The following is a 26,482-nucleotide window of genomic DNA, read 5'->3' as shown; positions in this document are numbered from 1 at the left end:
ATTTGGTGGTAACGGGCTCGAACCCCGGTATTATCAAGAAGCGTGTGCTACGCACTGCTGCTCCTGCCCACCTGGCTACGGAGGCGCCTGTGATGTTATCCGAGCTTTTTGGTTTGCTCGATACGTTAGCATTAGTAGAGGCATATACTCCAAAAGTTTGTCCAGTTCTTCCTTGAATGTATTTAAGCTATCTACTTCCACAGCGGAAATAGAAGTCTGTTCCAGCAATCAACTACCTGCTAGTTAAAGGCAAATTTTCTCACATCAAATCTACAACTGTCTTTCAATTTCCTCAATTTAATTTTATGCCCCCTCAAGTTCGTAATGTGAGCAAGAGGAAAAATCCCATCAGTATTGAGCCTGCTCAAACCATTCAAGGCCTCATATACCTCAATCGGACCACTTTGCAGTTGCCTAGTCTCCAGACGCTGCAATTTGCAGAACTTAAGCCTTTCTTGGTAAGAGTACCCCTTTGTTACCCTCACTAATCTTATTGCCCTTCTCTGTACTCGCTCTAGCAACTCTACATCCTTCCTAAAATGAGGCTTCCGTTTTCTTAAACAGAGGGATAATCACCTCCTTATCCCTGCTTGCAAAATTCCTGTATATCATTGGCAAGACCCCATGACCTGCTCTGGCAGTCTGTGTGCACTGCTTAGAAAACTTTATATCTGACTGCACAATTACCCCAGGTCTTTTTCATTCTCCACTATCCTGAATATAGTACCACACGGTACATTTTTCTGGGTTTACTGCTACCCATATACAATACTTTGCATTTTTTAATGTTAAACTTCTGTCAGGGCCCGCTTAACGCGTGACCGTCTGGAAAACCAGAGAGAGAGAGATGACATAAAATCACACACTAAACCATTGATTGGTTCAGGGAAATTCAAAAAAAGAATGATATACATTCATATGTTTATCGCGAAATAACCAGAAAACCTGCAGTCATGTAATATGCGCCACTTGTAAGAAAAACTCTCAAAGTTGCATACCTTATTTTAAAACTTTCATTGAGGGCATATGTTGTGTGCCCTCAATGAAAGTTTACATGTCACACAACATACATCAAATAGATAATCGAATTCCAGCTGTACTTTCTCCATCATGTGCCTGTTTATGGCTGTTTAAACGTTTTTTTTTTTTTTTTTAAATAACTACAACATGTAACCTTCCTTGATAATCGACTACGTAGAACACGCTATGCGATTGTCTGGGGCAACTACAACTTGCACCAATGTGACTGCATTGGTACGTCGATTTCCGTGGGCTTCGCTGGATGGCTGTCGAATATGGTACGCATTCTGTTACGATACACAGGGACGACCAGTATTTTTCCCTTTACGGATACAAAAGTGTTTTTCAAATTGCTTATACCAACAATAAACGTTGCTCCTAGATGGCAGATCAATTCTAAAATGTGTTTGGAATGTCTGTTGCACCACTGTTACACAGTTCGTCTTCGTGAACTGCAGAATGCCTTTTCGCTACAAATCTCTGGTGGCAAGATAAACCTTTCTCTCATCAGTTTGAATCAAAATTTGAGAGTGTTTCTAACGATTGGTGCATATTACATGATTGTAAGCCTACTGGTTACACAAATAAACATATGAAAGTGTATCATTTTCTCGTAGTATTTGGAAAAAAATATGAGTTCATTGGAAGCATTAATAGATGCGAATGGACTTTTGAGTTAAATATATGTAAATATAACTGCTAAAGTGATTTCCTCCCATTCTCTTTAATTGTTGATTTTGAAAGCCTGACACCTTCTTTTAGCCCTCCCATAGGTGCCTGCCTTCTCCGAAGGGGAAGATGTCCCTTCCTATTCCATGGTTACGAAATGGGCAGCAGAATTTAAACGAGAGGAGGAGAGCCTGGAAGTTGACCTATGCTGTGGGAGGCCTGCAATGTCCATCACTCCAGAAGTTGTTGACAGTGTACATGATCTGGTAATGAGTGATCGAATAGTGACAGTTTGGTACATTTCCAGCATCTCATTTGAATGTATGCACCACATAATAATAAGAGTTCGCGCTATGGAAAAGGTATCAGCACGATGAGTCCCAAAGTTGTTGACATCAGAAATGCACAAGGGTTGTTCAACTCTTGTGCATTCAAAACACTTGACTTGAACAACTCTTGGGCTTCGTGAGTTGTTCAAGAGTTGTTCAAGTCGAGTGAATATTTTCATAGTTTTCAAGCAGATCTAGGAAATTTCCTTGCAAGTCTCAAACATCTCATCCTTGTGACCATGGATGGGATGTGGGTCCATCACTTTCAGTCAGAGAGAGAGAGAGAGAGAGAGAGAGAGAGAGGAGTCCAAACAGTAGAAATACAGCTTTTCTTCCCTTCCAATAAAAGTCGATTCCTTTTGCTGGAAGGTGATCGCATCGGATTTTGGGATGCTGATGGAGCGTTGCTAATGGATTTTTTTTCATTTATTTACACACTCAAATATTATGTACAATCTCAAGAAACATATACAATAATTTATATACAATTTTATGTTCATTTTCATTCTTATATATAATTATCCTAGCATGTATATTTTTGTTCAGAATACAGTTGAGGAAACACTGTACAAAACACATGTGTGTGTTCTGGTATCAAGGGTGGCACCTAGGCGTAGCCCATCTCCACCTAGTGGATCTGTATTGAATGTAGGACCTCTGCAAAGGAGCAGCCAACACCTGGGCAGCTGCTGCCTGGCGCCTGTCCCCAGGCACGAGTAGCTGGGCCTGGGTTTTTCCTTCTTTTCCCCTTTCTTTCTTCCTTTTTTTTTTTTTTTTTTTAACCTCTTACATGCCAAAGTGCACAAAATCCCGCACCCACTGGAGGTAGTGCAATACCAGTGGGTGCCAGCTGTCCCGCTCCCAGGCTGTCCAAGCCTTAGAGCCCGCAAAAAAAAAAAAAACAAAAAAAAAAAAAAAAACCCAAGGCTTGAGCTCCAAAAACCCATTGAAGTCACACAGCCAAGACAAACATTTTTAAAGAATTGCAGTTTTCAATAGCAATATATATCAGTTACCCTATTAAGTTTAGCATTAACAAGGAAATAAACTGTTAACATTGATTACACTATTTACATTCCAGTGAGGTTTACCACTCTCTGATCAGTTCTAGCAACAGAATTTGACAATTATTTACAGTCGTTTTACAGCAACATTAGTTGTTACTTACCAATAGTTACATGTATTTCTGTTTTATACAATTGTAAAGACTGTCCAGTAGTCTAACTGTTCAGGAAATATATAGTCTGATTTAATTTCTTCTCTAGTAGAATCTGAGCTTGTAGAGTAGGGCTATAGAAGTTCCTCAAGGCGATTTCCATGTAGAGAGTTCACATAGTATTCCTGAGCTTTAGGCAGGTTTGCCTCTCAAAGAAAGGCTCTGAGAACAGTTCTTCTTGCAAAAACAGCAGCTTCTACTATTCTAGTAGAAGAAGGAAAACCCATAATCTTATGGGCTGCCCCTCCCACTTGTGAGGAATAAAATGGCCCCTGGATACAAACAATGTCTATACAATGCTCCAAGGCAATCACCTTTATTTCATCAGCAACTGCCCGACAGCGCTCACCATTTATTTGCAAAATTTTTAAATCACTATGTCCTTGCAAAGCTCCAGATGTAAAATCAGAGAAGCAGTTATTATCCATGATTGATTGATGCGCATGTTTGCTAATTCCAGTGCTCTCATGAACTCAGGACACTTAATGTCCCTTACGGAGTGATTATATTCTCTGTTTCTTCTCTTCATTGTGGAGGGTCCTCCTTGTGAGGGCACTCAGCGAAAACATGACCCCCATTAGCACAGTGGCCACAAGAAACAGTCTTGTGTGAACATGACTGTGCACCATGTCCAAAACCCAGACATCTAAAACACTTGTTCACTACCGTGAATTTCCGAAATCTATGGGAACCGAATCCAAGGAAAATTCTTTCATTATGAAACAAGCATTTATATAATCGAGGGCTGAAACCAATGACCCAATTAGTTGCATTAGTTCCAGATCCAGAATTAAATCTGAATGTTACTTCATCTTTTACCTCATCCTGGGTAAATTCATAATCTTTAAAATTTTTATAGTATAAATCCTCCAGGATTTCGTCCTTTGTAAACTCTTTGGGCACCCCATGTACAAGCACTGTTGGATCTGACATTTTTAGGCCTCTCGATCGATTTTAGACCAACCTCCTTTAAAGCTGAAACATTCCCTATCCTAGTTGCATCTTCTGAGTTTGTGGTTTCTAATAAAACCCCTTATTCCTCAGGAGACGAATATTTTTAATATTCATATTCTTATAATCCTTCTTAATTGCATCTAACACCGCATTCCTGACGTCTTGGCTCGAAGCCAAAGCAGAATTCTCTGTAGGTCTAAGTATAACAATGTTTTTAGGGTCCCAAATACCACGAGGACTAAAGGACTAACCGAGGACACAGGCACAACCTTATCTGCAGCTGCAACACCCATTGCGCGCCTCACAGTAGCCTCCCTAACAATAGTATCACCATTAGAATTCTCACAGACCAAATTCTACCTAACTGCATCAGCAAATAATCTGTGAGGAGCTGCTCGTTTCTCCATTAGCTGTTCAAAATGATTCGCTCGAATTTCTAGTTCCACTGATTTAGCTTTTAATCCCTCATTGTCAATCAATAAAGCTGTTGTGACTGCCTCCAAATCTTCCCACAAACTATGGATGCGATTTGAGGCCAACTTTGTTACTTTGCTTGAATCAGCTGACATAAACTCTCCCAAAGCCTTTCGGATTTTGGCTACCGTTGCATACACAGCAGAAGCCTCAAGGGATCCTCCAAGGTCCAAACCCTCGGTAAATGACGAATCCTGAACCACATCATTTTCACTAGAACTATTTTGATTATTCGTATTAATCGTAGAAGTAATAAGATTGAAATCCGTTTCTATCGATGGGGTAGACTCTTCCACCCACACATGAGGATTTTTATCCTTATCCTTGTCTTTATCTTTGTCCAACCGAGGAACAAGCACTCTGGGCGTTTTCGGGGTTTTTTTTTTTAACCTCTAGACAGTTTTACATTGTCTGAAGATTTCTTTCTCCTCACCGAATCTACTAACTGTGATCCGGAAGACGAATTCTGTGCGTCAGAATGTCTAGTTAAAGTTTTTCCCAAATCCGTATCCATGTTTGAGAGTGTATGTTTTAGTGAAGAAAAACAAAAGCCATAAATAAATAATCTTATAGCTGGATAGATTTCTCTTCTTCAAAATATCACGAAAGATAATCACCCTACTTCAAAATATGTATATTTTGAATTATATTATATTTAATATTATATTCAGTACTATGTATTATTGAGATGCCACTAGTTAGTGTTTTTCATCTCCATGGATATAGTTAAACAAAATTTCTCAGGTAGCCATTTTCTCCCAAGAAAAGTCTATGGGCTAATGCTAAGTCTATGGGAAATTTCACAACGGTATATATTCCAGTGTTATCTATATGTATAGTATTCAAATAATGAAAGAGAACACTTCACTCAATGATATCAGCACAACCCCACGATCCCGACACCCAAAATTTAACCCAACAACTCACCAACACTTCATCTTTAAGAAGCACATAATTTTATGGCAGGGGGTGGCTTAAGAAGAGGAGCACATTTCCACGATTAATCCAACCAACAATCCCTCTTTGGATTACCTTCAGGAATGCCAGACAGTCGGGGGGTATAATGTGTATCCCTTGTGAGGTGTTTGCATGAAAACACCGAAAGACAAACGCCGAGGAAAACTCAGCAAAGGAGCCTGCTCCAACCAGATCCGCCATTGCCAAAGGTGCACTGCATGAGTGCGGCTTTGAAATCTTGGAATATTCCCATATTCACCAAATCTAGTACCATTAGACTTTCACCTATTTCATAATTTGAAATAATACCCGGCTGGCATCCCTTTTCCTACCAACAGTGACATCATTGCTGCAGTGGATGCATTCCTAGATGCCCAAAAGAAAACTTTCTTCGCAGCTAGTATCAAAGCGTTGCAGCATCAGTACAAAAGTGTATTGACTTCAAAGGGGACTGTGTTAAAAAGTAATATGTTGACAGACTCCTCAAATAAATGCTTCATACTCAGACAGTGAACTTTTCAAACGTCACTCGTACAGCTACGAATGCGCTCTTAAAGCATACGCAGAGATTTTTCTGCATTACATCAGGAATATACGCTTTCAATTTTCACTTTTATCAGGCCATAACTTCAATTACATTAGTATGAAAAAAAAAGAAAAAAAAACCTTGGAAGTTATCCATTCATTTCATCATCCCACATGACAATAATTGAATATTATTCGTTATTATTAGTTTCTTTTAAACTCAGACGAATCTCAGTTTCTTCCTATGATTTGTGTTGTGAAACTTTTTGCTATTACCAAAGAAGATGGATAATGATGAAAGCTCATCTTCTTTTTATAAGAACAGAATAAATATTAAATAATAATATCGAAGATGGGTCACCTAGTTTTGAATTTAAGTATTCGAACTGTAAAAATGGCGGTTTTGATTAGACCATCCACCTCTTGTACATTTTTGAATTGAACATTAACTTACCACAGGACAGCATTCCATTCGAGTAAGACCAACTGTACGTTACTACATGAGGACGCCTTTCTTCACAATCATTGCCAGCTTCTAAATAACAGAGATCGTGTACCTTGCAACATCTGTAATGAATAACAACGTATTTATTACACAGCATCTGCATGTAAGAACTAATTTTACAGATGATTAATGAAAATTAAACACGTTTAAGAAAAAAGGAGAGTATGTCACGCAAACATATTCAGCAGCATATCCTCATAGTTCTATGAATAAGTTCTTAAATTTTAGGCGTGAGATGAGATATGCCTTATCAAAAATAAATAAATATAATGGATAAATAAAAATAAAATAAAAAGTTGTTCTAATTTTAAGTAAATCTCAGTAACCCAACCCAGTATACTATGTACGTGTAATCCAGTAAAGAACGAAGAAAGTTGTACTATTTTAATTAGTGTTAGTTTTGATGTAAATAAAGTTATTTTAAACTGCACCGTAACTCTATTAACAGTTCGTATATGTAATATAAGTATCAGGGGCGGGCCGTCCCGAGGAAGAAAGGGATGCACTGCACCCGGGCGTCAATGTTCAAGGGGCGCCCGAAATCTGAAACTTACATACACATATGTATGAAGACAATTTTAAAGGGGTGTCAGATTTCAATTGGCACCCGGGCGCCAAATTGCGATCGACACCCGGGTGCCACAAACTCTAGGTACGCCTCTGATAAATATAAATCTGAAAATAAGAAACTTCACGTCAGAGTAAAGTACAGTATAATAATAGCAGGGCATACCCTTTTTGCCATACTAGACGAACAAACCAAGTGTGCATAGTATCTGTAATAAAAAAAGGGGGGAGGATTCAATAATGCTATGCTGTGCTTGTTACCTATAAAAGTATTTATGAAAAACAGCAGCATGTTGTCACCGGCCATCTCATATGGTTTGTACTGATTTAATGCTTCATATGATTGTAGCAAAAAAAAATTTAAGTGAAGAAAGGCGTTTTGAGAACCAGTGTCTGTTTGTCGGTGATATTGTGCCAGCGTATTATGTTTGTAGAAGCGTATGTGGTGTCTCCTACCAACTGTGCTATCTTTAGTGGACGAAGTGTGCTCCCTTACCATCCAGCAGCTTTCCCACTAGCATAACATCCTATGGTGCAGCTGCACCGGCGCCCTGAACTCAAGGAAGCCCAGGAGGGGGAGGTGGGAGAAATAAAACGAGGGAGTTACAATTTTAAAGAAAAAATATAATAAAGTACATTGCACAAAGACACAAGCATGTGTTGATATGCCACTATTCTCTGATAAAGTGATAATATCAAAACAGCTGTCATTCATGATGGGAGCACCATTTTTCAAATAAAATGGCAGTACTGCTTAATACGAAAATACTGTTTATACGGAGAAATGGTATATCTAGGCGATTCATGCGATGGAGAAGGGGGGGGGGGGTAAACTAAAAAATGTGCACGTCCTGTTATCATTATTTTTTTTTCACCAAGCAATTATAATTAATTGACTCTTTCGAGATTTATTTTTCTATGGCAGTCAAATGTAATATAATAAAGCTAGAGTAATGACATGCAGGAATGCCGCGTGCCTATGAGGCTCCTTGTGCAAAGTCTTATTGTCCCCTTCCAAAATAATAATAGACAGTTATTTTATTATATTTCATAATGATCATTGAATATACAACAAAATAAATTTTGTAACTACGAAACTACAACTGTTTTGATATTTTACAACAAAAAATGTCTTTTATCAGATTATTTATCATATCAAATTTACTACTGGAAATAAATTTTTGATGATAATGTAATGGGCTGTAACTTTTTATTAATGTTTATAGTTAAAAGTACAAGCAACAAAAACGAGCATAATCATTCTTAATTTTCAATTGTTTTAATTTTTAAAATTTGTAAACTATTAAACTCCTAATGACACCCCCCCCCCTCTCGATTAGGCTTCTTTGTGCGGTGCACATCACTATATACAATTCTTCACTGCTTCTGATTTTAACTCTTGGAAGAGTTAAGATAAGAAATTTAAACTGTTATCAGAGGAATCGAACAAATCTCGAAATAGTGCAGAATACTGCCTTTTGCTTGCAGATTCTTCAACTTAAGTTTTAACTCTGCTTACTAATTCTTCAACTTAAGTCTTAACATTCAAAGATTAAGCAAAAGATTGATGAAATCCGTTGAGTCTTGTTACATATTTTATACGATATAATCAGAATATGTAATTTTACCTTTACAAAACTTTTCACAATTTTGTCATAAGTTGGTGGTACTTTCATCATATGTTCTCTACCACATGACAGGTCCACAACAACCAGAACTTGACTGCATCTCTCCCTGTCGGTAGTCCTCTCCTTCAGTCCATGATACTCATCAGACTATCAAATTGTTTCTTTCTTCCTCTTTAATAACCCACTACCTTTTCTTCAGCTAAATCCCTTAACAAACTCTTCGCTCAGTACATATTCAAGCCTTTTTTTTTTTTTTTTTTTTTTTTAAGCCTTAATGAGCAGGCTAAATAGTACTTCTCATTTCATCCTTTCAAGCCTTCTCCGCAGTACCTTCTGGTTGTGCGAAGAATATTTTGTGAGGATAAAGGTTGTATAGATAAGGCTTTTTTTTATGCAGCATGAGGATTCTTTGCATCTTTTAGGCTTTATTAATAGTAGTAGTAATGGCAAATGATGCAAGAAAGCAGGTTTATATAACTCTACAAAAAAAAAAAAAAAAAAAAAACCTACACAGTTCACTCATCCATAGCCTCCAAGAATTTGTCTTGTTCTTCCTTGAATTTATTCAACCCATCCACTTCCACAACAACAGATGGAAGCCCTTTCCAACAATCAACCACTCTCTGGTGTTGAAGGCAAACTTCCACACAACTGTCCTTCCTCAAATAGAATTTATCCTTCCTGATGTGTGCAGTCTCAGCAAGCTGAAGAATTCCGTTAACATTCAGCTTACTCAATCCATTCACGGCCTCAAACACCTCAGGCAAAGGCGCCTCCGTAGCCAGGTGGGCAGGAGCAGCAGTGTGTAGTACACGCTTCTTGATTAGACCGGGATTCGAGCCCGTGACCACCAAATACGGAGGATGCGAAAGGTCAGGGAATGACCACTGCATATCCCCGGAGCAATATGGCCTTAGTTGCTAATGCTCCTAAAAACCAAACAACAATATCAACCTCAGGCAACCCCCCCAGCGGGTGCCCAGTCTCGAGACGCTGCAGTTTACAGAACAGAAGCCTTTCTAGGTAAGAGTGACCTTTTGTCCCCTTCATCAGTCTCTGGATACCCTTCTCTGCACCCTGGCCAGCAGTTCTACCTTCTTCCTAAAGTGAGGCCTCCAGACCTGTATACAGCACTCCAAGTGCGGCCTAACCATGTTCCTATACAAAGGGACAATCACCTCCCCATCCCTGCTAGCAAAGCCTCTGCATATCATCGAAAAAATCCCATGAGCTGTGCTGGCATCATGTCTACACTGAAAGACCAGGGGGTAATTATGCAGCATGTCTGCACAATTACCCCTGGTCTTTTGCATTGTCTACTACCCCGAGTGGATAGAAATCATGGGATAACTATCTAGTAATGGGTAGGCTCACCTTTCGCCCGGATAAGGGCAGTCACACGGCGAGGCATTGAGTTCACTAGGTCGCGAAAGCGTTCCACAGGTATTTCCATCCGTGCTTGCTGTATTGCTGTTCATATTTTCGTCCAATTCCTTGGTGGAAGATCCAAAGCTCGAACGGACCTTTCCACAGCACCCCAAAAATGCTCCATAGGGTTCATGTCCGGTGAATTGGAAAGTCATTCCGTGGTGGTAAAATCTGTGGAATGCTCTTCGAACTATGTTCTAGTCACCACGGCTCTGTGGGGGAGGCGCTTGTCCTGCTGGAAGATTCCATTACCCTGTGGGTACACGATGACTATGAAGGGATGCAGATGGACACGTAACCTGGACCGTCTAGTGATGCATCTAGACGTACCAAAGGTCCCAACGTGTGCCAGTTGAACACACCCCAGACCATTACCGATCGCCCACCTGCCTGAACAGTTCCTTGTTGACGTGACGGGTGCATAGCTTCGTACGGTTTCCGCCAGATACATACCCTCCCGTCCCCTGGAAATAACTGGAAAGTGGACTCATTGGACCAGGAGTCCCGGCTCCAATCATCCGAGGTCCAGTGCCAATGTTTTTTTCCCAGTTGAGGTGTAGTGTCCTGCACTGTGGTGTTAGCAGTGGAACTTGGTGGATCGGCGGCTCCCATAATCTATTGCGGCTAATGATCGTCTGATGGTTTTGGCTCCTCCGTCGTTGAAGTCAGCAGTGATTTGTGCCACTGTCGCTCTCCAGTTGGCTGAAACCTGGCGAGACAGACATCGACGGCCACGTTCATCCACCACCTTTCTCTGCCCACCGCGCTGTCCACGATGATATCTTATTCCAGAAATGGCTTATTCCCGATACATTCTTGATACTATCGAATGGGGATAGTGCAATTTCTGAACCACCTCCACGATGGAGTGAGCCATGCGTTGGGCACCCACTATCATCCCTCTTTCAAAGTTGGTTAACTCACGACGTTTATCCATACTGATATCGAATTACCGTCTACGTGAATGTAGTGATGCAGTATACCTATATAACTGCCAAGCAGTGGGTTCGTTCGCCAGCGAGAGGAGTGACAGCGTCGAGCTGTTCAGGAATCAGGTATCTTATGAATTCTCTCCTTTCAGCGTAGTTTCACACAGTTGATAAGTTATTCTGGGGTTACTGTTACCCATATGCAGTACCTTGCATTTATCAAACTGACCAAATTTTCCTAGACATTGTTGCAATAGCTCATCCTGATGACTGCTAACCTTTGTATCATCTGAGAACTTATACATAGTATACGTTTGCAGATGTTTCTTGCACCAGGCATGTGATGCAAGAAAGAACGCTTATGAAGCATCAGCCAAAAATAAATAAAACAACACTTACACTTCACCTGTCCGTCCCCTCCAGTAATTTTTCTATTTCTGCATTGAATTTATTCAGGCCCGCCGCTTTCACAAACTTTCGCACGTCTGTCCTGCAACCATACTTCTTCAATTTGAATTTATGCCCCTCATGTGTATAGTCTAAGCAAGAAGAAGAATACTGTCAGTATTGAGCTTGCTCAATCCATTCAAAGCCTTAAACACCTCAGTCAGATCACCTTGCAGGTGCCTAGACTCCAGGCACTGCAATTTGCAAAACAGAAGCATTTCCTGGTGAAAACACCCTTTCTTCTCTGCACCCGTTCCAGCAGATCTACATTCTTCCTAAAATGAGGACTCCAGACCTGTATGCAGTGCACAAGATGTGGCCTAACCATTGTCTTGTCTTATACAATGGGATAATTACCTAGCAAAATTCCTGTATCCCTTTGACAAAATTCCATGAGCTGTCTTGGCAGCCTGTCCGCATTGCTCAGAGAACTTCGTATCTGACTGCATAATTACCCCATGTCTTTTTCATTTTCCGTTACCCTGAGCGTAGTACACTGGTGTGCAAAACTTAAGGATCAACACTATTTGTAAAGGTTACAACCATAAAATCTTTAATTAAGATGCTCTTTACTGATGAGAGTAGAATCATTCTTAGCAGCGATTCTGGACATCAGCTAACTGGCGAGAGATTGTCACAATGTATCACCCCGCAAACATCACTGAAAGGGATCGATTTGGTGGTTGAGGTGTTCTCGTCTGGGGAGGCGTTATCTTGGATGGACTTACACAACTCCAGATACTGGAAGCCGGTACTGTAACCGGTTCACGCTACTGTACTGAGGTAATCCTTCCCTATGTGCATCTGCTCCGAGGTGCCATTGGCCTCGAGTACGTGTTTATGTATGATAACCCCATACCCCATCGCACTGCAGCTGTTGATATGCTTTTGGAAAGTGAGGACATTATTCGTATGGACTGGCTGCCCGTTCTAAATCCTATCGAACACATATTGGACGCTCTGGGAATATGTTTCTGGTCCACACCCACCAGAAAATGTTCACCAGCTGAAGATGGCGCTGATAGAGGAAGAGACGATGTTACCGCAAGAACTTATCAACAACATTGTTATAAGTATGGACAGGCGGTGCAAAGCCTGCATCGACATTAGGGGTGGCCATATCTCCTACTGAGGACCACCTCTTCCCTTTGTTCCATTTTTGGCAGTGATGCATCGGTATCATGGCAACCAGTGCTGTGTTGCCATTTTTGAATCAAGTCCCTCTGTACCGTTTTGTTTCCGTTGTTGTGTCGGTGTTGTTTCCTTCATCATTTCTGTACCTCACGAGGTTCTTTTGGTATGCTTTTCCCATATCCAGGCCACTCCTATGAGAAGTTACAGGTAAAAACCTGACTGGTCCTTAATTTTTGCACACCAGTGTACCACACAGTTGGTACTTTAATTTGGGATACTACCCGCATGAAGTGCCTTGCATTTGTCAATGTTAAACTTCACCTGCCATTTCTCAGCCCTGCTCAATTTTTCTAGATTTTGTTGCGTAGTGCTGTGACTTTGATTACTGCCATCAGTCAATCTGTGTTTTTGTTGCTGTCGGGTTTTTTTTTTTGGAGCATGAGCGACTAAGGCTATATTGCTCCGTGTATACTGTGTAAATTGTATGTGGTCTGTCGTCGATTTTTCTGTTTTGAAGGACGAAAAGCTGTTTCCGGGAGAAAAAACCATGCTACACTCGCGTGACACCGACTAACTCAGCCACGTTGTGAAAAAGCTCATAAAAATTTCTCACGTCATTGACGGGATTCGAAATTAGGTCTTTTCCATCCAGGTGGGGAGGACGGCGATTCTACCAATTGCGCTACCCACGCGGGCCTTCAATCGCCTTGCCAACCTTTGTATCGTATGGGCCCAGCACTGAACCTTGGGAACTCTACTAAAACGTTAGTTCAAGTAGAGTATTGTCTATTAATAACCACTCTCTTCACCCACGCAACCATCCCTTTATCCATAACAGTAACTTGCCCTTAATACCACACTGCTCCAGTTCATACAGCAGCCTTTTGTATGCAACAGTATCAAAAGCTTTCCTGAAATCCAAGTATACTATATCAAAATTATTTTTTGCATCCAGTTCCTTTGTTACTGCAACATAGCATCCAGATTGGTCAGACATGATTACTTTACTTTTAAAAATGGTCACCGAGACTGCTCAGGCACCTGTCTGAGTACAATTGAAGATTGTTTAAACTTTAGTGATAAGAGTTTGTCTTGTAATTGCGAATCAGTGTTTGGCAGCTGACAGAGTCAACTGAGTGAGAATTCCTCACTTAAATCACGCATATCGTTTTTCATGGATTTTGCGATGTGGGTTTGTGTTGTCGTGCATAAAATAAAATAAATAAGAAAAAATTCTGTTTATTCTCCGGGACAACCACATAAGGTCAGAGGAGTTTACAAGAGAGAGAGAGAGAGAGAGAGAGAAAGAGAAAAAAAAATACGAGAACATTAACGGAATTAGTAGTCATGCAGAGTTGAACCACGGTCACTCAAAGTGCGTGTACTTCTGTAGTGTTGCTTGACTATTGTAAAGTGTTTTGTGTCTAATGGCCGCAGAGGTTTCCCCCACCTCCGCGTTGCTTGACTACTAAAGTAAAGTGTGTTAGCTGTCTGACGGTACCAGAGGTTTTCCCCATCTCCGCGTTGTATACTCTGTTTGTGCATCACAGTACTCTGTGGAGGCCAGAGATTTAAAAGTGTGTGGGGAGTGGAATGTCGTGTAGTGTTATGTTCTGTTGTTCTTCTGACCACTTAGCCGTTGGGCCCCTAATGGGACCCACCGTTGCTCACACTTTGTCACGGGGAGGCAAGTCAGGCATCCAGTAGATTTTAAGTATTCTGGCAGGCCCTGCCACCTGGTTTCCGAAGATTTCAGTGGCAAAGACCTAGAGAGAGAGAGAGAGAGAGAGAGAGAGAAAAAAGGGGAGCATTTCGATGAATTTACCAGCCGAATTGGGGTATAGGTTTAAGTGGGAGGGGTTAAATTTTGCGCTAGTTCAATTAACTTACTTTATGGGCATACTCGGTAAGTTAAGTTTGAGTAGGGGGAGAGACTGAAGGTTGGGGGGGGAACAGATAGAGATAAGAGGACAATAGGGAAGGCGTCCCCATGAAGATCAGTGGGGACAGGTCCCACCAGGAGAAGAGGGGGGCAGGGGAGGGAAGGAGTCGGGAACCGTCCACTCCCACCTCGGTGATTTAAAGAAACCAGATTAGGGCACCGGTTTAGATCGCGAAATGGCAGAAGGTCAGATTCAGGATGTGGTTCTTCCTGACACCGCTACCGAGGGACTAGAAAGTCATTCCATTAGTTGGTACTTGTCATACTTCAGTTGTATTTCCAGTTCTTCCATTTGCTAGTTTCGGTTTTGGTGAGGAACCTTGTACTACTACTTGGCGTATTGTGAGTAGTCAGTTCTGGTCCAACAGACATGAAGCTGATATGGGACATATCCATCATGTGTCGTGTCGCCATAGGCATCTTCCTCTTTGTTCATTGCCTTCTCTATTTAGTAGCGTCAAGTTTAGGTGTCATTTCTGGGTGTTCAGTCAGTAAGGATTTGTTGATAGGGGCACCATTCTTAGTTAGGTTCCTTGCTCGTTTGGTGCGGTTCTATGGTCTGCTGTGTACTGGCCCAGATTTGCTGAAGTCTCCTGCGTTGTTATGCAGAGCAATCAATGTCCTCCTCCTCCTTGCGAAAAATTCTGCGCGAACTTACTGAACGCTTTGTATTCTTCTTCCATGTTCAGTAAAAGGTGTTCCCGATTACGAGGAAGGTATGTAGTCTTGGTTATCAGGATACTTCGGAAATCCTCGTAATATTTACATTCACGCATTATGTGTTGCCAAGTCTCTAACTCTCCGCATCCACAATTTGGGTCTTCTACAACTCTCATATTATTTAGCTTGTCATTTATGGCACCATGATCCGTCAGTAGGTATATAGTGGGAAGAACCATTACATACCTACATAACTACCACTGCATGTCCTGGGAAGAACCAATGTGGGATTCTGGGGGTAGACTCTGCTGACTTGAGGTATGAATTTTCTTGTGATTTCTCCTTTACAGGAGTTGGACCATCTCTCTTGCCATGCCTTCCGCAGGTGCAGCATCAGTCGCGTTTTTTTCCTGTTTCCGATTATTCGCCGGATCTGTTGTGTACCCTATGAACGTCGTTTGGATTCCTCTAGAGAGCATGTACATTAGCCCACAATGCACCACCTCTAGATCAAGGGGAAGCACGCCCACCAGGGTCTGTAAGGCATGGGTGCTCACCGTACAGCAGGCGCGAGTTATAGTTAGTAGAATATTTTTCTGGATGGTGTCAAGAATTCTTTTGTTAACTGCTGTAACTGCCTTGGTAAACCATACAGGCGAGCCGTAGGTTATTGCCGGGATAAAAATCGCTTTGTAGTAGAGTGCCATAGTTCTTCGTTTTAGTCCCCAGTCTTTTCTAGTGATTCTTGCAATCATGGCCGTGTATTTTCTGAATTTCTCCTTCCAGTAGAGGAGATGTTGCTTGAAGGATAGGTTTGAGTCTAAAATGATTCCAAGATACTTTAGTTGTGTGCTAAGCTTGATGATTTGCCCCCTCCCCCCACCAATTTTAATCTGTGGGGCCGATGAGTGTCTAGTGTCCCTTTTAATAGGATTGAGCCCGTCTTTGTTGGCGAAATTGTCAATGAGTGCAGCTTCGTCCATTCCAGTAGCTTTTCCAGAACCCTGTTTGCCTGAATTTCCAAGTCGGCCCTTGAGTTCACCTCCACGGTGAGGATGAGGTCATCTACAAACACTTGACTGTTTACCTCTCCCAGGTCCATTGAAAGGAAATCATCTAGAACCACATTCCACAGGAGTGGTCCCAGCACTTAACCCTGCGGGCAGCCTTGGTGTACGGGTCTAGTTATTTTCTGATACGGTGTTATAACTTCCACTTTTCTGTCCTGTAGGTATGATCTTATGGTGTTGTATAGATTCATCAGTAGGCATGCCTCCCGGAGTCTGCCGAAGACGCTCGGCCACCAAAGGGAGTCGAACGCCCCGGCAAAGTCAATTGAAAGCACTAGGAAGTATTTTTTAGAACACTGTTTTGTTGCTTGGATAAGGTTTTGGAGTGCATCTACTGTTGACGAGTCTGAAACTGTATTGTCTGCTTGAGGCAAGGTTTTCTGAGTTATAGTGGCTAGTAATTCTCATGTGTAGGAGTCTCTCTAACAGTTTGTGGAGAGCAGAGCAATTGGCCTATAGGAGTCCTGCATATCTGGTTTCTTGTTTGGATTTTTTTTAATCAGTCTAAGTTTCCAGTTTTCCAGCTAGTTGGAAATTTTCCTGCCATGATGGTAGCAGTTGAATAGATGGAATTGGAGGTTCGGGGCTATTTCTACCACTGATAATCTCTGGCTTCAGCAAATCTGGGCCAGTACATTTTTTGTTTCTCATTTGCGCAGTTGCAGCTTGAAGTTGGTCCATTGTAAATTGTGGTTCCATCCCCTGCGTAGTATATGCATCGTTTGACTGACAGATGGTCTGATCAGGTGTCAGCATGCTCGGTGGTTCCCGTAGAATTGTATTGAGTATATTCACTATAACAACAAATTGAATTCAGTATTCAATTTGTTGTTATAGTACCTTGTGGCGTCTTGGTTGCGTTTGAACCTCTTCCCCCCGGGGAGTTTGTTAGTAATTATTTATGAACACCCCAGGGATCTGTGTTCCCAGTCGTGGAGACTAGCCTTTCCCAAGATGCTTTTTTGTTTTTTTTTTATTCAGTCAGTGTATCTGTTCCTGGCTTCCCTATAGCGCTGGCGCATATGCTCCACCTCCACGGCCGGCCATGATCTACGGGCCCGCTGGAACTCTTTCCTTTTTGCTTAGACTTCTCTCCTCAGCCCCTGGAGCTCCGGAGTCCACCAGGGCTTCGCACCCGACGCCGGCGTCTTTCTTCTCATTGCTGCCTCTGCCTCTGTTGTAATTATTTGGGTTATTTTTCTTTGTAGGATGTCTGGGTTTCCCTGCCAGTCAGGTTTTTCGTCCCTCAGTTCATTTTCTTTTTCTATTGAAAATATGTTCATCTTCAGCCTGATGGTAGGTCTCCTCGTCTTGGTTCGGTCAATTTGGTATGTTATAGTGCGATGATCAGATGTGGTCCAGGCGCTTTAGACTTCCCAGTTTGAGACATGCTCTGCTATGTTCCTTGTAGTTAGTCTGATGTCGATTGTAGGTTCCCATAGCGAATTGCAGAAGGTTGGGAGCTTGAAGGGCTAGTTTTGCACTGTGTAGGTAGAGTTCGATAAATAGTCTTCCAGTTGCTGGCCGTTTGAGGTGCCTTGCCGGTCTTGGGTTGTGCTGTGCCAGGCTAGCGAGCGGCAATTAACATCCGTTCCCACTATTATCTTTTGTCCTGGAAGGATGTCTTGGACAGCATGGAGGTATATTATAGATTGTTGGATGTCCTTCCCCGGCCTACGGTAGAGTGCGATCACTAGAGATTGCCGTAGAGATTATGTAGAGATTGCCGATAGAGGTGACAGTATGGGCACACGCTGCCCAGGTAGTACATAATTGTGGAATACGGGTTGCAGTTATCTCTGGATTGCTGATAACAACAGCTGCCCAGGGTGTATCTTCATCAGTGTGGATTACTTTGTAGGCCAGGGGGTATCGGGGTATCCCCTTACCTGTTTCATATTGTGTATATGGTTCTTAAAGCGGGATTACAACCGCGTTTTCCTCGTCCGCCTTAATGCGGACCTGCGCAGCCACTGCTCTGGCTCTCTGTGCGTTTAACTGGTGTATTTTGAGCACTCCGTAGTTGTATTGTTTAAGCCTTGCCCCCATAATTGATTCGAAGTTGGTATGTGCTTTTGGCCTTTAAGTAGGTAGGACACTTGGCATCTCTAATAGAGTGCGTGATAAATAAATAAATAAATAAGATCTTTATTGTACAGTTCATTGGTACGCGCAGGTACCACGACCCTACAATATAAAGATTATAAAGATTAATTATAGGCAGATTATATATATATAAAAAAAAGTTCTTATAGCAGATAACATTGACTCGGAAGGAAAACTAATACAAAATAACAAAAATAATACAAATTGTGATAACAAAAGATATTTTCCTCGAGTCCGGTTTTCTGAGAGTTTCTTGCCCAGCCAGAACGATCTAAGATCAATTGGTAGTTGTGGAGACCACGTGCAGATCTAAGATGAGCCGTCTATACTTTTTATCATCTATGATTTTAAACAAGTCCGCATCCAGGGATTGAACTAGACGGAGCTTCTGATAAGGGAGGAACCGATCTTTAAAATGTAGCCTCGAAGGAAGAGCAAGAAGCTTGGGAGTTGAGCGGAGAGCTGGTTGAGGAATCCGCCAGCACACGGTGTCCCAAACTTTGGGTGCTGAGACTCTCCCGGCAATAATTTTTACAGTGAAGATGAGTCTTCTCTCGTGCATTAATGCTGAAAACCTGGTTAAATTCAGCGCTTTGGCCATCGGTGTTGTGCGCTGCTGTGGTGGGAGATGACACTTCCAGGTTGCCCACTTCAGGAGCCAGTATTCAGTGGCTTTTAATGGTTTAATTGTGGTGTCTGCAGCTGAGCCCCACAACTCTACTCCATACAGTACACCTCCGAAAATCATCATTCCGATATACATTTTTATCAGGTTTATCCGATCCAACTGGAGAGACTTACAGTTGGCACACACAGGTTCATTTGTCTTGTTGGGGCAATTACTAAACTCATGGCCCTTTTCAGAGCAGTGGCCGCAGGTCGATGTGGTCTGTGTACATACAACATTCAAAACATTTTGGAACGGCCACATATTCCCTGAAGCGGTGGCTTCCCCACTCTATGTAGATCCTGTTCTGCACCCGCAGCGCAGTACCTACAGGCTTCCGGGACCAGTTCAACGATCCAATTCAGGCTGCCATTGCTTCTTGTTTTGCTCATGTACTTAGGAAATATAAGGTTCTGTCCTTCCTGATCTGGTAGGTCGCTTTGCAGATTTCTTCGGTACACTTCTTTTGTTAGTTTCTCTGATGTCAAGTCTTTATCTACATCAAAGATAATGAGTGATGGGCCTTTCTTTTTTGGTCATTTTGGGATTACTGATTATATGCTGCATCTCCTCTTTCGTTTTAGTTTCAATCACGACACCCGGATTTCAGGTCTTTCTAATTGCTGTTTTTTCAACATTCAAAACATTTTGGAACGGCCACATATTCCCTGAAGCGGTGGCTTCCCCAGTTGGGCCGTCCCTTTCTTTTTTGGGGGCTCAGCAAGTAGATCCAGCTTGGTCATTTTGGGATTACTGATTATATGCTGCATCTCCTCTTTCGTTTTAGTTTCGATCACGACACCCGGATTTCAGGTCTTTCTAATTGCTGTTTTTTCAACATTCAAAACATTTTGGAACGGCCACATATTCCCTGAAGCGGTGGCTTCCCCACTCTATGTAGATCCTGTTCTGCACCCGCAGCGCAGTACCTACAGGCTTCCGGGACCAGTTCAACGATCCAATTCAGGCTGCCATTGCTTCTTGTTTTGCTCATGTACTTAGGAAATATAAGGTTCTGTCCTTCCTGATCTGGTAGGTCGCTTTGCAGATTTCTTCGGTACACTTCTTTTGTTAGTTTCTCTGATGTCAAGTCTTTATCTACATCAAAGATAATGAGTGATGGGCCTTTCTTTTTTGGGGGCTCAGCAAGTAGATCCAGCTTGGTCATTTTGGGATTACTGATTATATGCTGCATCTCCTCTTTCGTTTTAGTTTCGATCACGACACCCGGATTTCAGGTCTTTCTAATTGCTGTTTATCCTGGTGGTTCTAAGGTCCTCTTTTAGTTTTCCATTATTTTCGATTTAATCTCCTCACTTGTTTGTTTCCCTACTCCTGTTGGTCTTACCAGATTAGGTGTTGGTAAGCCTGAGGCTTATGCTGCACCAGCCAAAAAAAAAATTCCAAGTTATCCTGAGAGAGAGAGAGAAGTAGAAAGGAATCACTAAGAAAGAGAAGAATGATGATATCCAGCTCAGGACCCTGGGTTTGCCAAGCCGAAACTCACCAGATGTCAGCCCATGGAGTTATTTGTTCACTGTTTTACTGTGCAACTTTCCCCGGCAGCAATCCATGTCTCTTTCTGTGTAGCTTCCTGGGCCTTTAAATTTTTAGTAATGTGCAGTCCATGTGCCGAGTTTGTTGATTTCATGGGTTCGTTTAAATTTCTACTAACCTACCAAAAAAAAAAAAAAAACTGCATTCTTTCCCTGTACACATTTTCGAAATTTTCATACAGCTGTCAGCATGCTACAGGAGTTTGATCAGTGCTGCCATCTAGTAATGAACGACATTTTCTCAGATACTGTAGTTCGGATATCATCTTTTCAATAATGATAAACTTTTGCTTAATATAATGGTTACTTTTCATGAAGTTTCACCATACGTGTATCCTTATTTAATGTAAATCTCTGAATATAAATAATTTGCTAGGGTAAAAGTAGGAATAGTTTCTTATCATTGAGGAGATTGCTAGTTAGTAGTGGTAAATTAGTAGTGGCAAATGATGCAAAAAAAAGAAGCTTATTTTAAAGCAGCAGCAGCAAAAAAAAAAATAATAATAATAATAAAAAATAAATACTTCACGTAGCACCTGTCTATCCCTCCAATAATTCTTGCTTTAATTTTTTACCCGCTTCCACAACAACAACAGATGAAAGTTTATGAATAGGCTGTTTAAGCATGAGTAATGCCTCTCCATCATTTCTACTCCCTATAAGTTAATATAATTCTTGACTAAATGTCAAAGACTATGAAAAGTCTTAAACAGTCTTTTCATACTCTTTGACATTTAGTCAAGAATTATATTTAGATTAAACCATGCACACCATCAAGCATCTCTCATATTGTGGAATTATACTTCATAACTGGGTTGTCACTATTGCAACAGGGTACCTGTCCACCCACCGATGATGAAGCCAACCAGCTTCTAACCGGTGCCGTCTGGGTGGTGGTGCCCATCTGAGAATAAGTAGCAGTAGTCTTCTCTACCAGAGAAGCATTACTTATTCGAAGTAGTGCAATACCTAGGCAACTCGTTGTGAAGGTATTCATAATATGAGATAAAATAAAACGATGCATGCATACTACCTATGGAGTAGAAATGATGGAGATGCATTACCCATGCTTAAACAGCCTTTTCATACTCTGACATTTAGTCAAGAATTATATTTAGAAATGAAAGTTTGTTCCAACAATCGACTACCCGCTGGCTCAAGACATACTTCCGCACAACAATCCTTCCTCAAAGTTTAAGATCATTCGCAGGCATAATCAGGGGCACTTTCCTTCGGCTGCATTTATATGCACATGAGTTTTTGAATAAATATGCGAGTAATACTTACTACAGCTCTTCTGCAATGCATATGTTCCAATGAAAATAGCACTTAAAAATATAATCTCCTTTTCAGTGATATCTATTAATGATTGCAAACTTAAAATTACTTTAAGGCAGAGGTTCCCAAAGTGTGCCCCTCCTGCTGGAGACACACTTGGGTTTTTTTTTTTTTTTTTGGGGGGGGGGGATATCTGTTGTTCTAATGAAGCACATTTTGAACGAAATATGGACAGGCATCCCACTAATCCAGGCAAACGTGTATTTTTTTCAGTGTTTGAGATTGAAGTATATATTAAATTTAAAAAAATTTAGATCTGAGTATATCCACTTTATACTTTAGCTACTTTAGTAGCTAAAGTACTAATAAGAGTATATAAAATAATAATAAGAGTAAATTTAATATATACTTCAATCTCAAACACTGAAAAAAATACGCGTATACCTGAATTAGTGGGATGGTCTGTCCATATTTCGTTAAAAATGTGCTTTATAAGAACAACAGACCTGCCCTCCCAAAAAAATGAGTATATGTATACTCTAGCAAAATTTTATGTCAGATCTGTTTATATGCTCTGGAAGATGGGGACGCAAATTTTTAATATTCCAAAAGAGAGGATGTGAAACTTATATAAAGGGGCGCAAGTTGTAAATATTTGGGAACCTCTGCTTTAGGAGTTATGTCAACACACACAATTTATAACTTACTCGTCAATCTGATCAACTACTGGACCACTTCCACCTAATCCACACCAGTTGCCGTAGGGAATTATTTCTGAAGGATCCATACCCGTATACGATTCGAACATATCACACAAATTAATCAGATCTCGTGGCCTTCTTGGTTTGGATATTCCTGTGGAATAATAGTAAATCGGATATATGTTATCTGTTGTTGTTATCAATTGCTGATTTAAAACGAAATGCTTTTTTGACCCGAATTTGAAATTTATCTTCACTTGTTAAGGTAATATTTCAAATGTTAGGGAAACCACATAGATTTACACAGACTCTGCATTCAATCGTAGTCTCAACTATGAGGGTTCTTTAATAAATATGCCCAATGACGCGTGCAGTACATGAATGGATGAAGTGGATGTAATCTCATATAAGACTGTGTGGGAGAGGACGGCATCAGTTTAGAATAGCGAAACCCTTGCAAACATGGTCTCGTGAGGTGATATACCGGGTGGTTATAAAATAAGTTTCCCTATTCAGGAGACCCTAGTGTCAAAACGGTTAGAGTTAGCGCTGTGAAAATCGGTGGGTATGTCATTTAGGGTATGGGGAAGCGATTCGTAAAAGGAAAAAAATTAGTTCAAATTTCCGTCACCAGGGGAAAACGGTGCTGCACATATGTAAAAGTTGCTATTTACTTCAAGACACACTGCTTATGCAAACGACACCCTGTTAGATAAAATCAGAAAAGCTAACGCCACTGTCAATAACCATTATAGCTCTTACAAAAAAGGAACGTGCTCTTTTAGTTCTGTTCTTCCAAAATAATAGTAATGCTAATGCAGCACTACGTGAATATTGGAAACTTAAAGGTTTGCGTAAAGGACCTTTGGCGTCAGTGGGGCTTCGAAAACTAATAAAGAGATTTGAAGCGACCGAGGAGTTAAGTGTAATTCCAGACAGATGATGACCACGTATCGAAACGGAAGTAGTGGATGCAAGTGGCGGTTGCAATGGTCAGAATGCGAAACACTACCAGTCAGTAGTGCCAGAGGTGTGTCCAGTGGCGCGTTATCCTATAGGCAAAAAAGACATCTGCCTAGGGCCCTGATCAAAGGAGCCGCCGAAAATCACTGTTTCAGAAACTCATTGCTGTTTTTTTATTAATATTTTAAGTGATTTTTATCGGAAACTGAACTTTATACCTGCCAAGGTCAGTGGATTTTACTTGAAGATTAATTTGAAAATTACGTTTTTTTTTTTTAAAAAGTTTTACCGATTTTGATGAAATTTTATATTTAGTTCTTCCTTAAATAGTTGGGGTAATTGAAAAAATAAAGACTGCCTTGTATGTACTAATTTCAGGCAAAAAGCTGAACTAAGTTCAGCTCTCCGTGTTCTTCTGTCACTCAATATTTAATGTTAATGGGAACCCCCTTTTTCTTTAGATGGGGCCCCCAAATTCCATTTTACCTTGGGTCACCATGAAGGTATAATGCGCCACTGGATGTGTCAAGAGACTTGAACCTTCCTTGGCCTACTGTACGTAAAGTGCTTCGAATAATTTTACGCTGGTTTCCGTACAAGATTCACGTAGTGCAAGAACTAAAGTCTTGTGATCGCAACAACGAGTAGACTTTGCTCTACGATTTCTGGCTTGTATGGAACTTGATGATACATGGGCTCGATGATCTTGTGGTCTGATGAGGCATATTTCACTCTTCGTGGGACTGTAAATGCACAAAACTGCCAAATATGGGGAACTTCTCGTCCATCTGCTGTGCATGAAAGACCACTGCAAAGTCCATACGTTACAGTATGGTGTGGATTCACAGCAGAGTTTATAAACGGACCATTTTTCTTTGAAGAGTCTACACCTCATGGCCCCGTAAGGTGTACAGTAACTAGTGCACAGTACTGCGCTCTTCTAAGAGATCACATTATTCCCACTCTGCAAGAAAGGCAATGCTTGGAGACCGTAGTGTTAACTGAAATGTTTACAAATAGTGTTAAGGAGTTTCTCGTTAATTGAAAGGTTTACAAATATGAAAAAACATGTTGAAATATTTAAAATGTTTATAACATTTCAGAATTAAAAAAATGATTTATTAAATCATTGCAAAGATTTACACATTAAGTTAAGTGGCATTGATATAATGAGTCCGATATTGGTGGTTTAGCATTATCTCAAGAGCTTAGAGTACTTCAAATTTATATTAAAGACAATATTACTCCATTTGAAGTTTTACAATATATTTTTAAAAACGATTTTACAGATACTTTTCCAAATGTAGCAGATGCATTAAGAATTTTTCTAACTTTACCAGTTTCAGTTGCCTCAGGTGAATGGAGTTTTTCAAAATTAAAATTAATCAAAAATTATTTTCAATCGACGATGTCTGCACAACGAATCTCTAATTTGGCAATAATTTCAATAGAAAATGATCTTTTGGAACAAATAAACATAAATGAATTAATTAATAAATTCGCACATCTTAAAGCAAGGAAACAAATTTGTATATTATAATTTTAATTTTCCTTTTATTTTATTATTGTGGGTACGATTAAGTGTGATTTAGAATTTAATGATTTTGTTATTTTTGTTTGATGTTTCATTATATTACATGTGAGATATGTTGTAATTCTTTTCTTTTTCAATAAATTAATAATAATTATTTACAGTTTTTTATTTTTTAATCCAAATATTTTGGGGCTGCAAATTTGATTTCGCTTACTGGCGGCGTATAGGGTTGCAGCGGCCCTGCCTCTCTACGTGGCAGTGAGAGAATAAATTCAAAGTCCAATTAGATGGTTGGCTTGGCAGAAAATACAGTAGTATGAATGTTCTGTTTTATTAATTATTTTATTCATTTATTATTTTTTTTTCTTGGCTGATGCAGAAAAAGTCCGCTTCCTTTCATCATTTGGCATTAGTGTCTCCTCCCACGTTACTAAAACTAATAAAAAACTGAAGTCCATGGCTTTATTTTATTTTTTTTTATTTAATAAAACATATCAAGCATTGATGCGCATCATATGTTTTAATAAGTTCAAAATACACGTCAAAATTAAAAAATATGAAGCAGTAGGTTTACAAAGCTATGAGGTACTTTAAAATGCTACCCAGTTTCCGCTTCAGAAAAATTTTTATTAAAAAAAAAAATAAACATAATTGTAAACTGTTATGGAATGAGGTGGAAGTGTTATTTTTGCTCGCGAACTTGTATTCTCTCTTTATAGTGTGTTGGCAGCTCCGATGAATATGAATGGCTTAAAGATTTCGTAAGGATTATAAAATAATAAAAAATATAACTTTACACTGATTATGATACAGACTGCAAATTGCAGCACCTGGAGAGTAGGCACCAGCGAGATGATCTGATTTGAGGTGTATAAGGCTTTGAATGGGTTGAGAAAGCTGAATGCTGATGGGACCTTCCTCTTGCTCAGATTAAGAACATGAGGGAGCATAGATTCAAATGGGAAAGACAGTTGTAGAATAGATGTGCAGAAATTTGCCTTTAGCCAGCGGGTAGTTGATTGGTGGAACAGATTTCCATCTTTTGTTGTGGAAGTTGATAGCCTAAATAAATTTAAGGCTGAGCTGGACAGGCATTTGGAACGAATGGAGGGATGAAATGGGAAGGTTTTTTTTTTTTTTTTTTTGCTGATGCTGCATAAGCTTGCTTTCTTGCATCGTATGTCTCTGCTAATGCTAACAAAGGATCATAATTTCCTTATTTG

General features: G+C 40.4%; 1 protein-coding gene across 1 annotated transcript in view; it reads right to left on the bottom strand.

The window, feature by feature from the left end:
* LOC150076382 (neutral phospholipase A2 3-like) overlaps nucleotides 1-26,482 on the bottom strand; it is a 94,110-nt gene that overhangs the window by 42,695 nt on the left and 24,933 nt on the right. Inside the window, exons 2-3 of the mRNA XM_090387344.1 lie at nucleotides 22,769-22,916; nucleotides 6,599-6,711 (exon numbers count right to left, since the gene is read on the bottom strand). Coding sequence (XP_090243470.1) covers nucleotides 6,599-6,711; nucleotides 22,769-22,916 — 261 coding nt within the window. The remainder of the gene's footprint in view (nucleotides 1-6,598; nucleotides 6,712-22,768; nucleotides 22,917-26,482) is intronic.

This window comes from Mastigoproctus giganteus, chromosome 13, assembly GCF_048544385.1.
Source record: "Mastigoproctus giganteus isolate SK-2022 chromosome 13, ASM4854438v1, whole genome shotgun sequence".
Taxonomy (NCBI): domain Eukaryota; kingdom Metazoa; phylum Arthropoda; class Arachnida; order Uropygi; family Thelyphonidae; genus Mastigoproctus; species Mastigoproctus giganteus.
The sequence above is the reverse complement of the archived record's forward strand: the minus strand, read 5'-3'. Positions and strand labels throughout refer to the sequence as shown.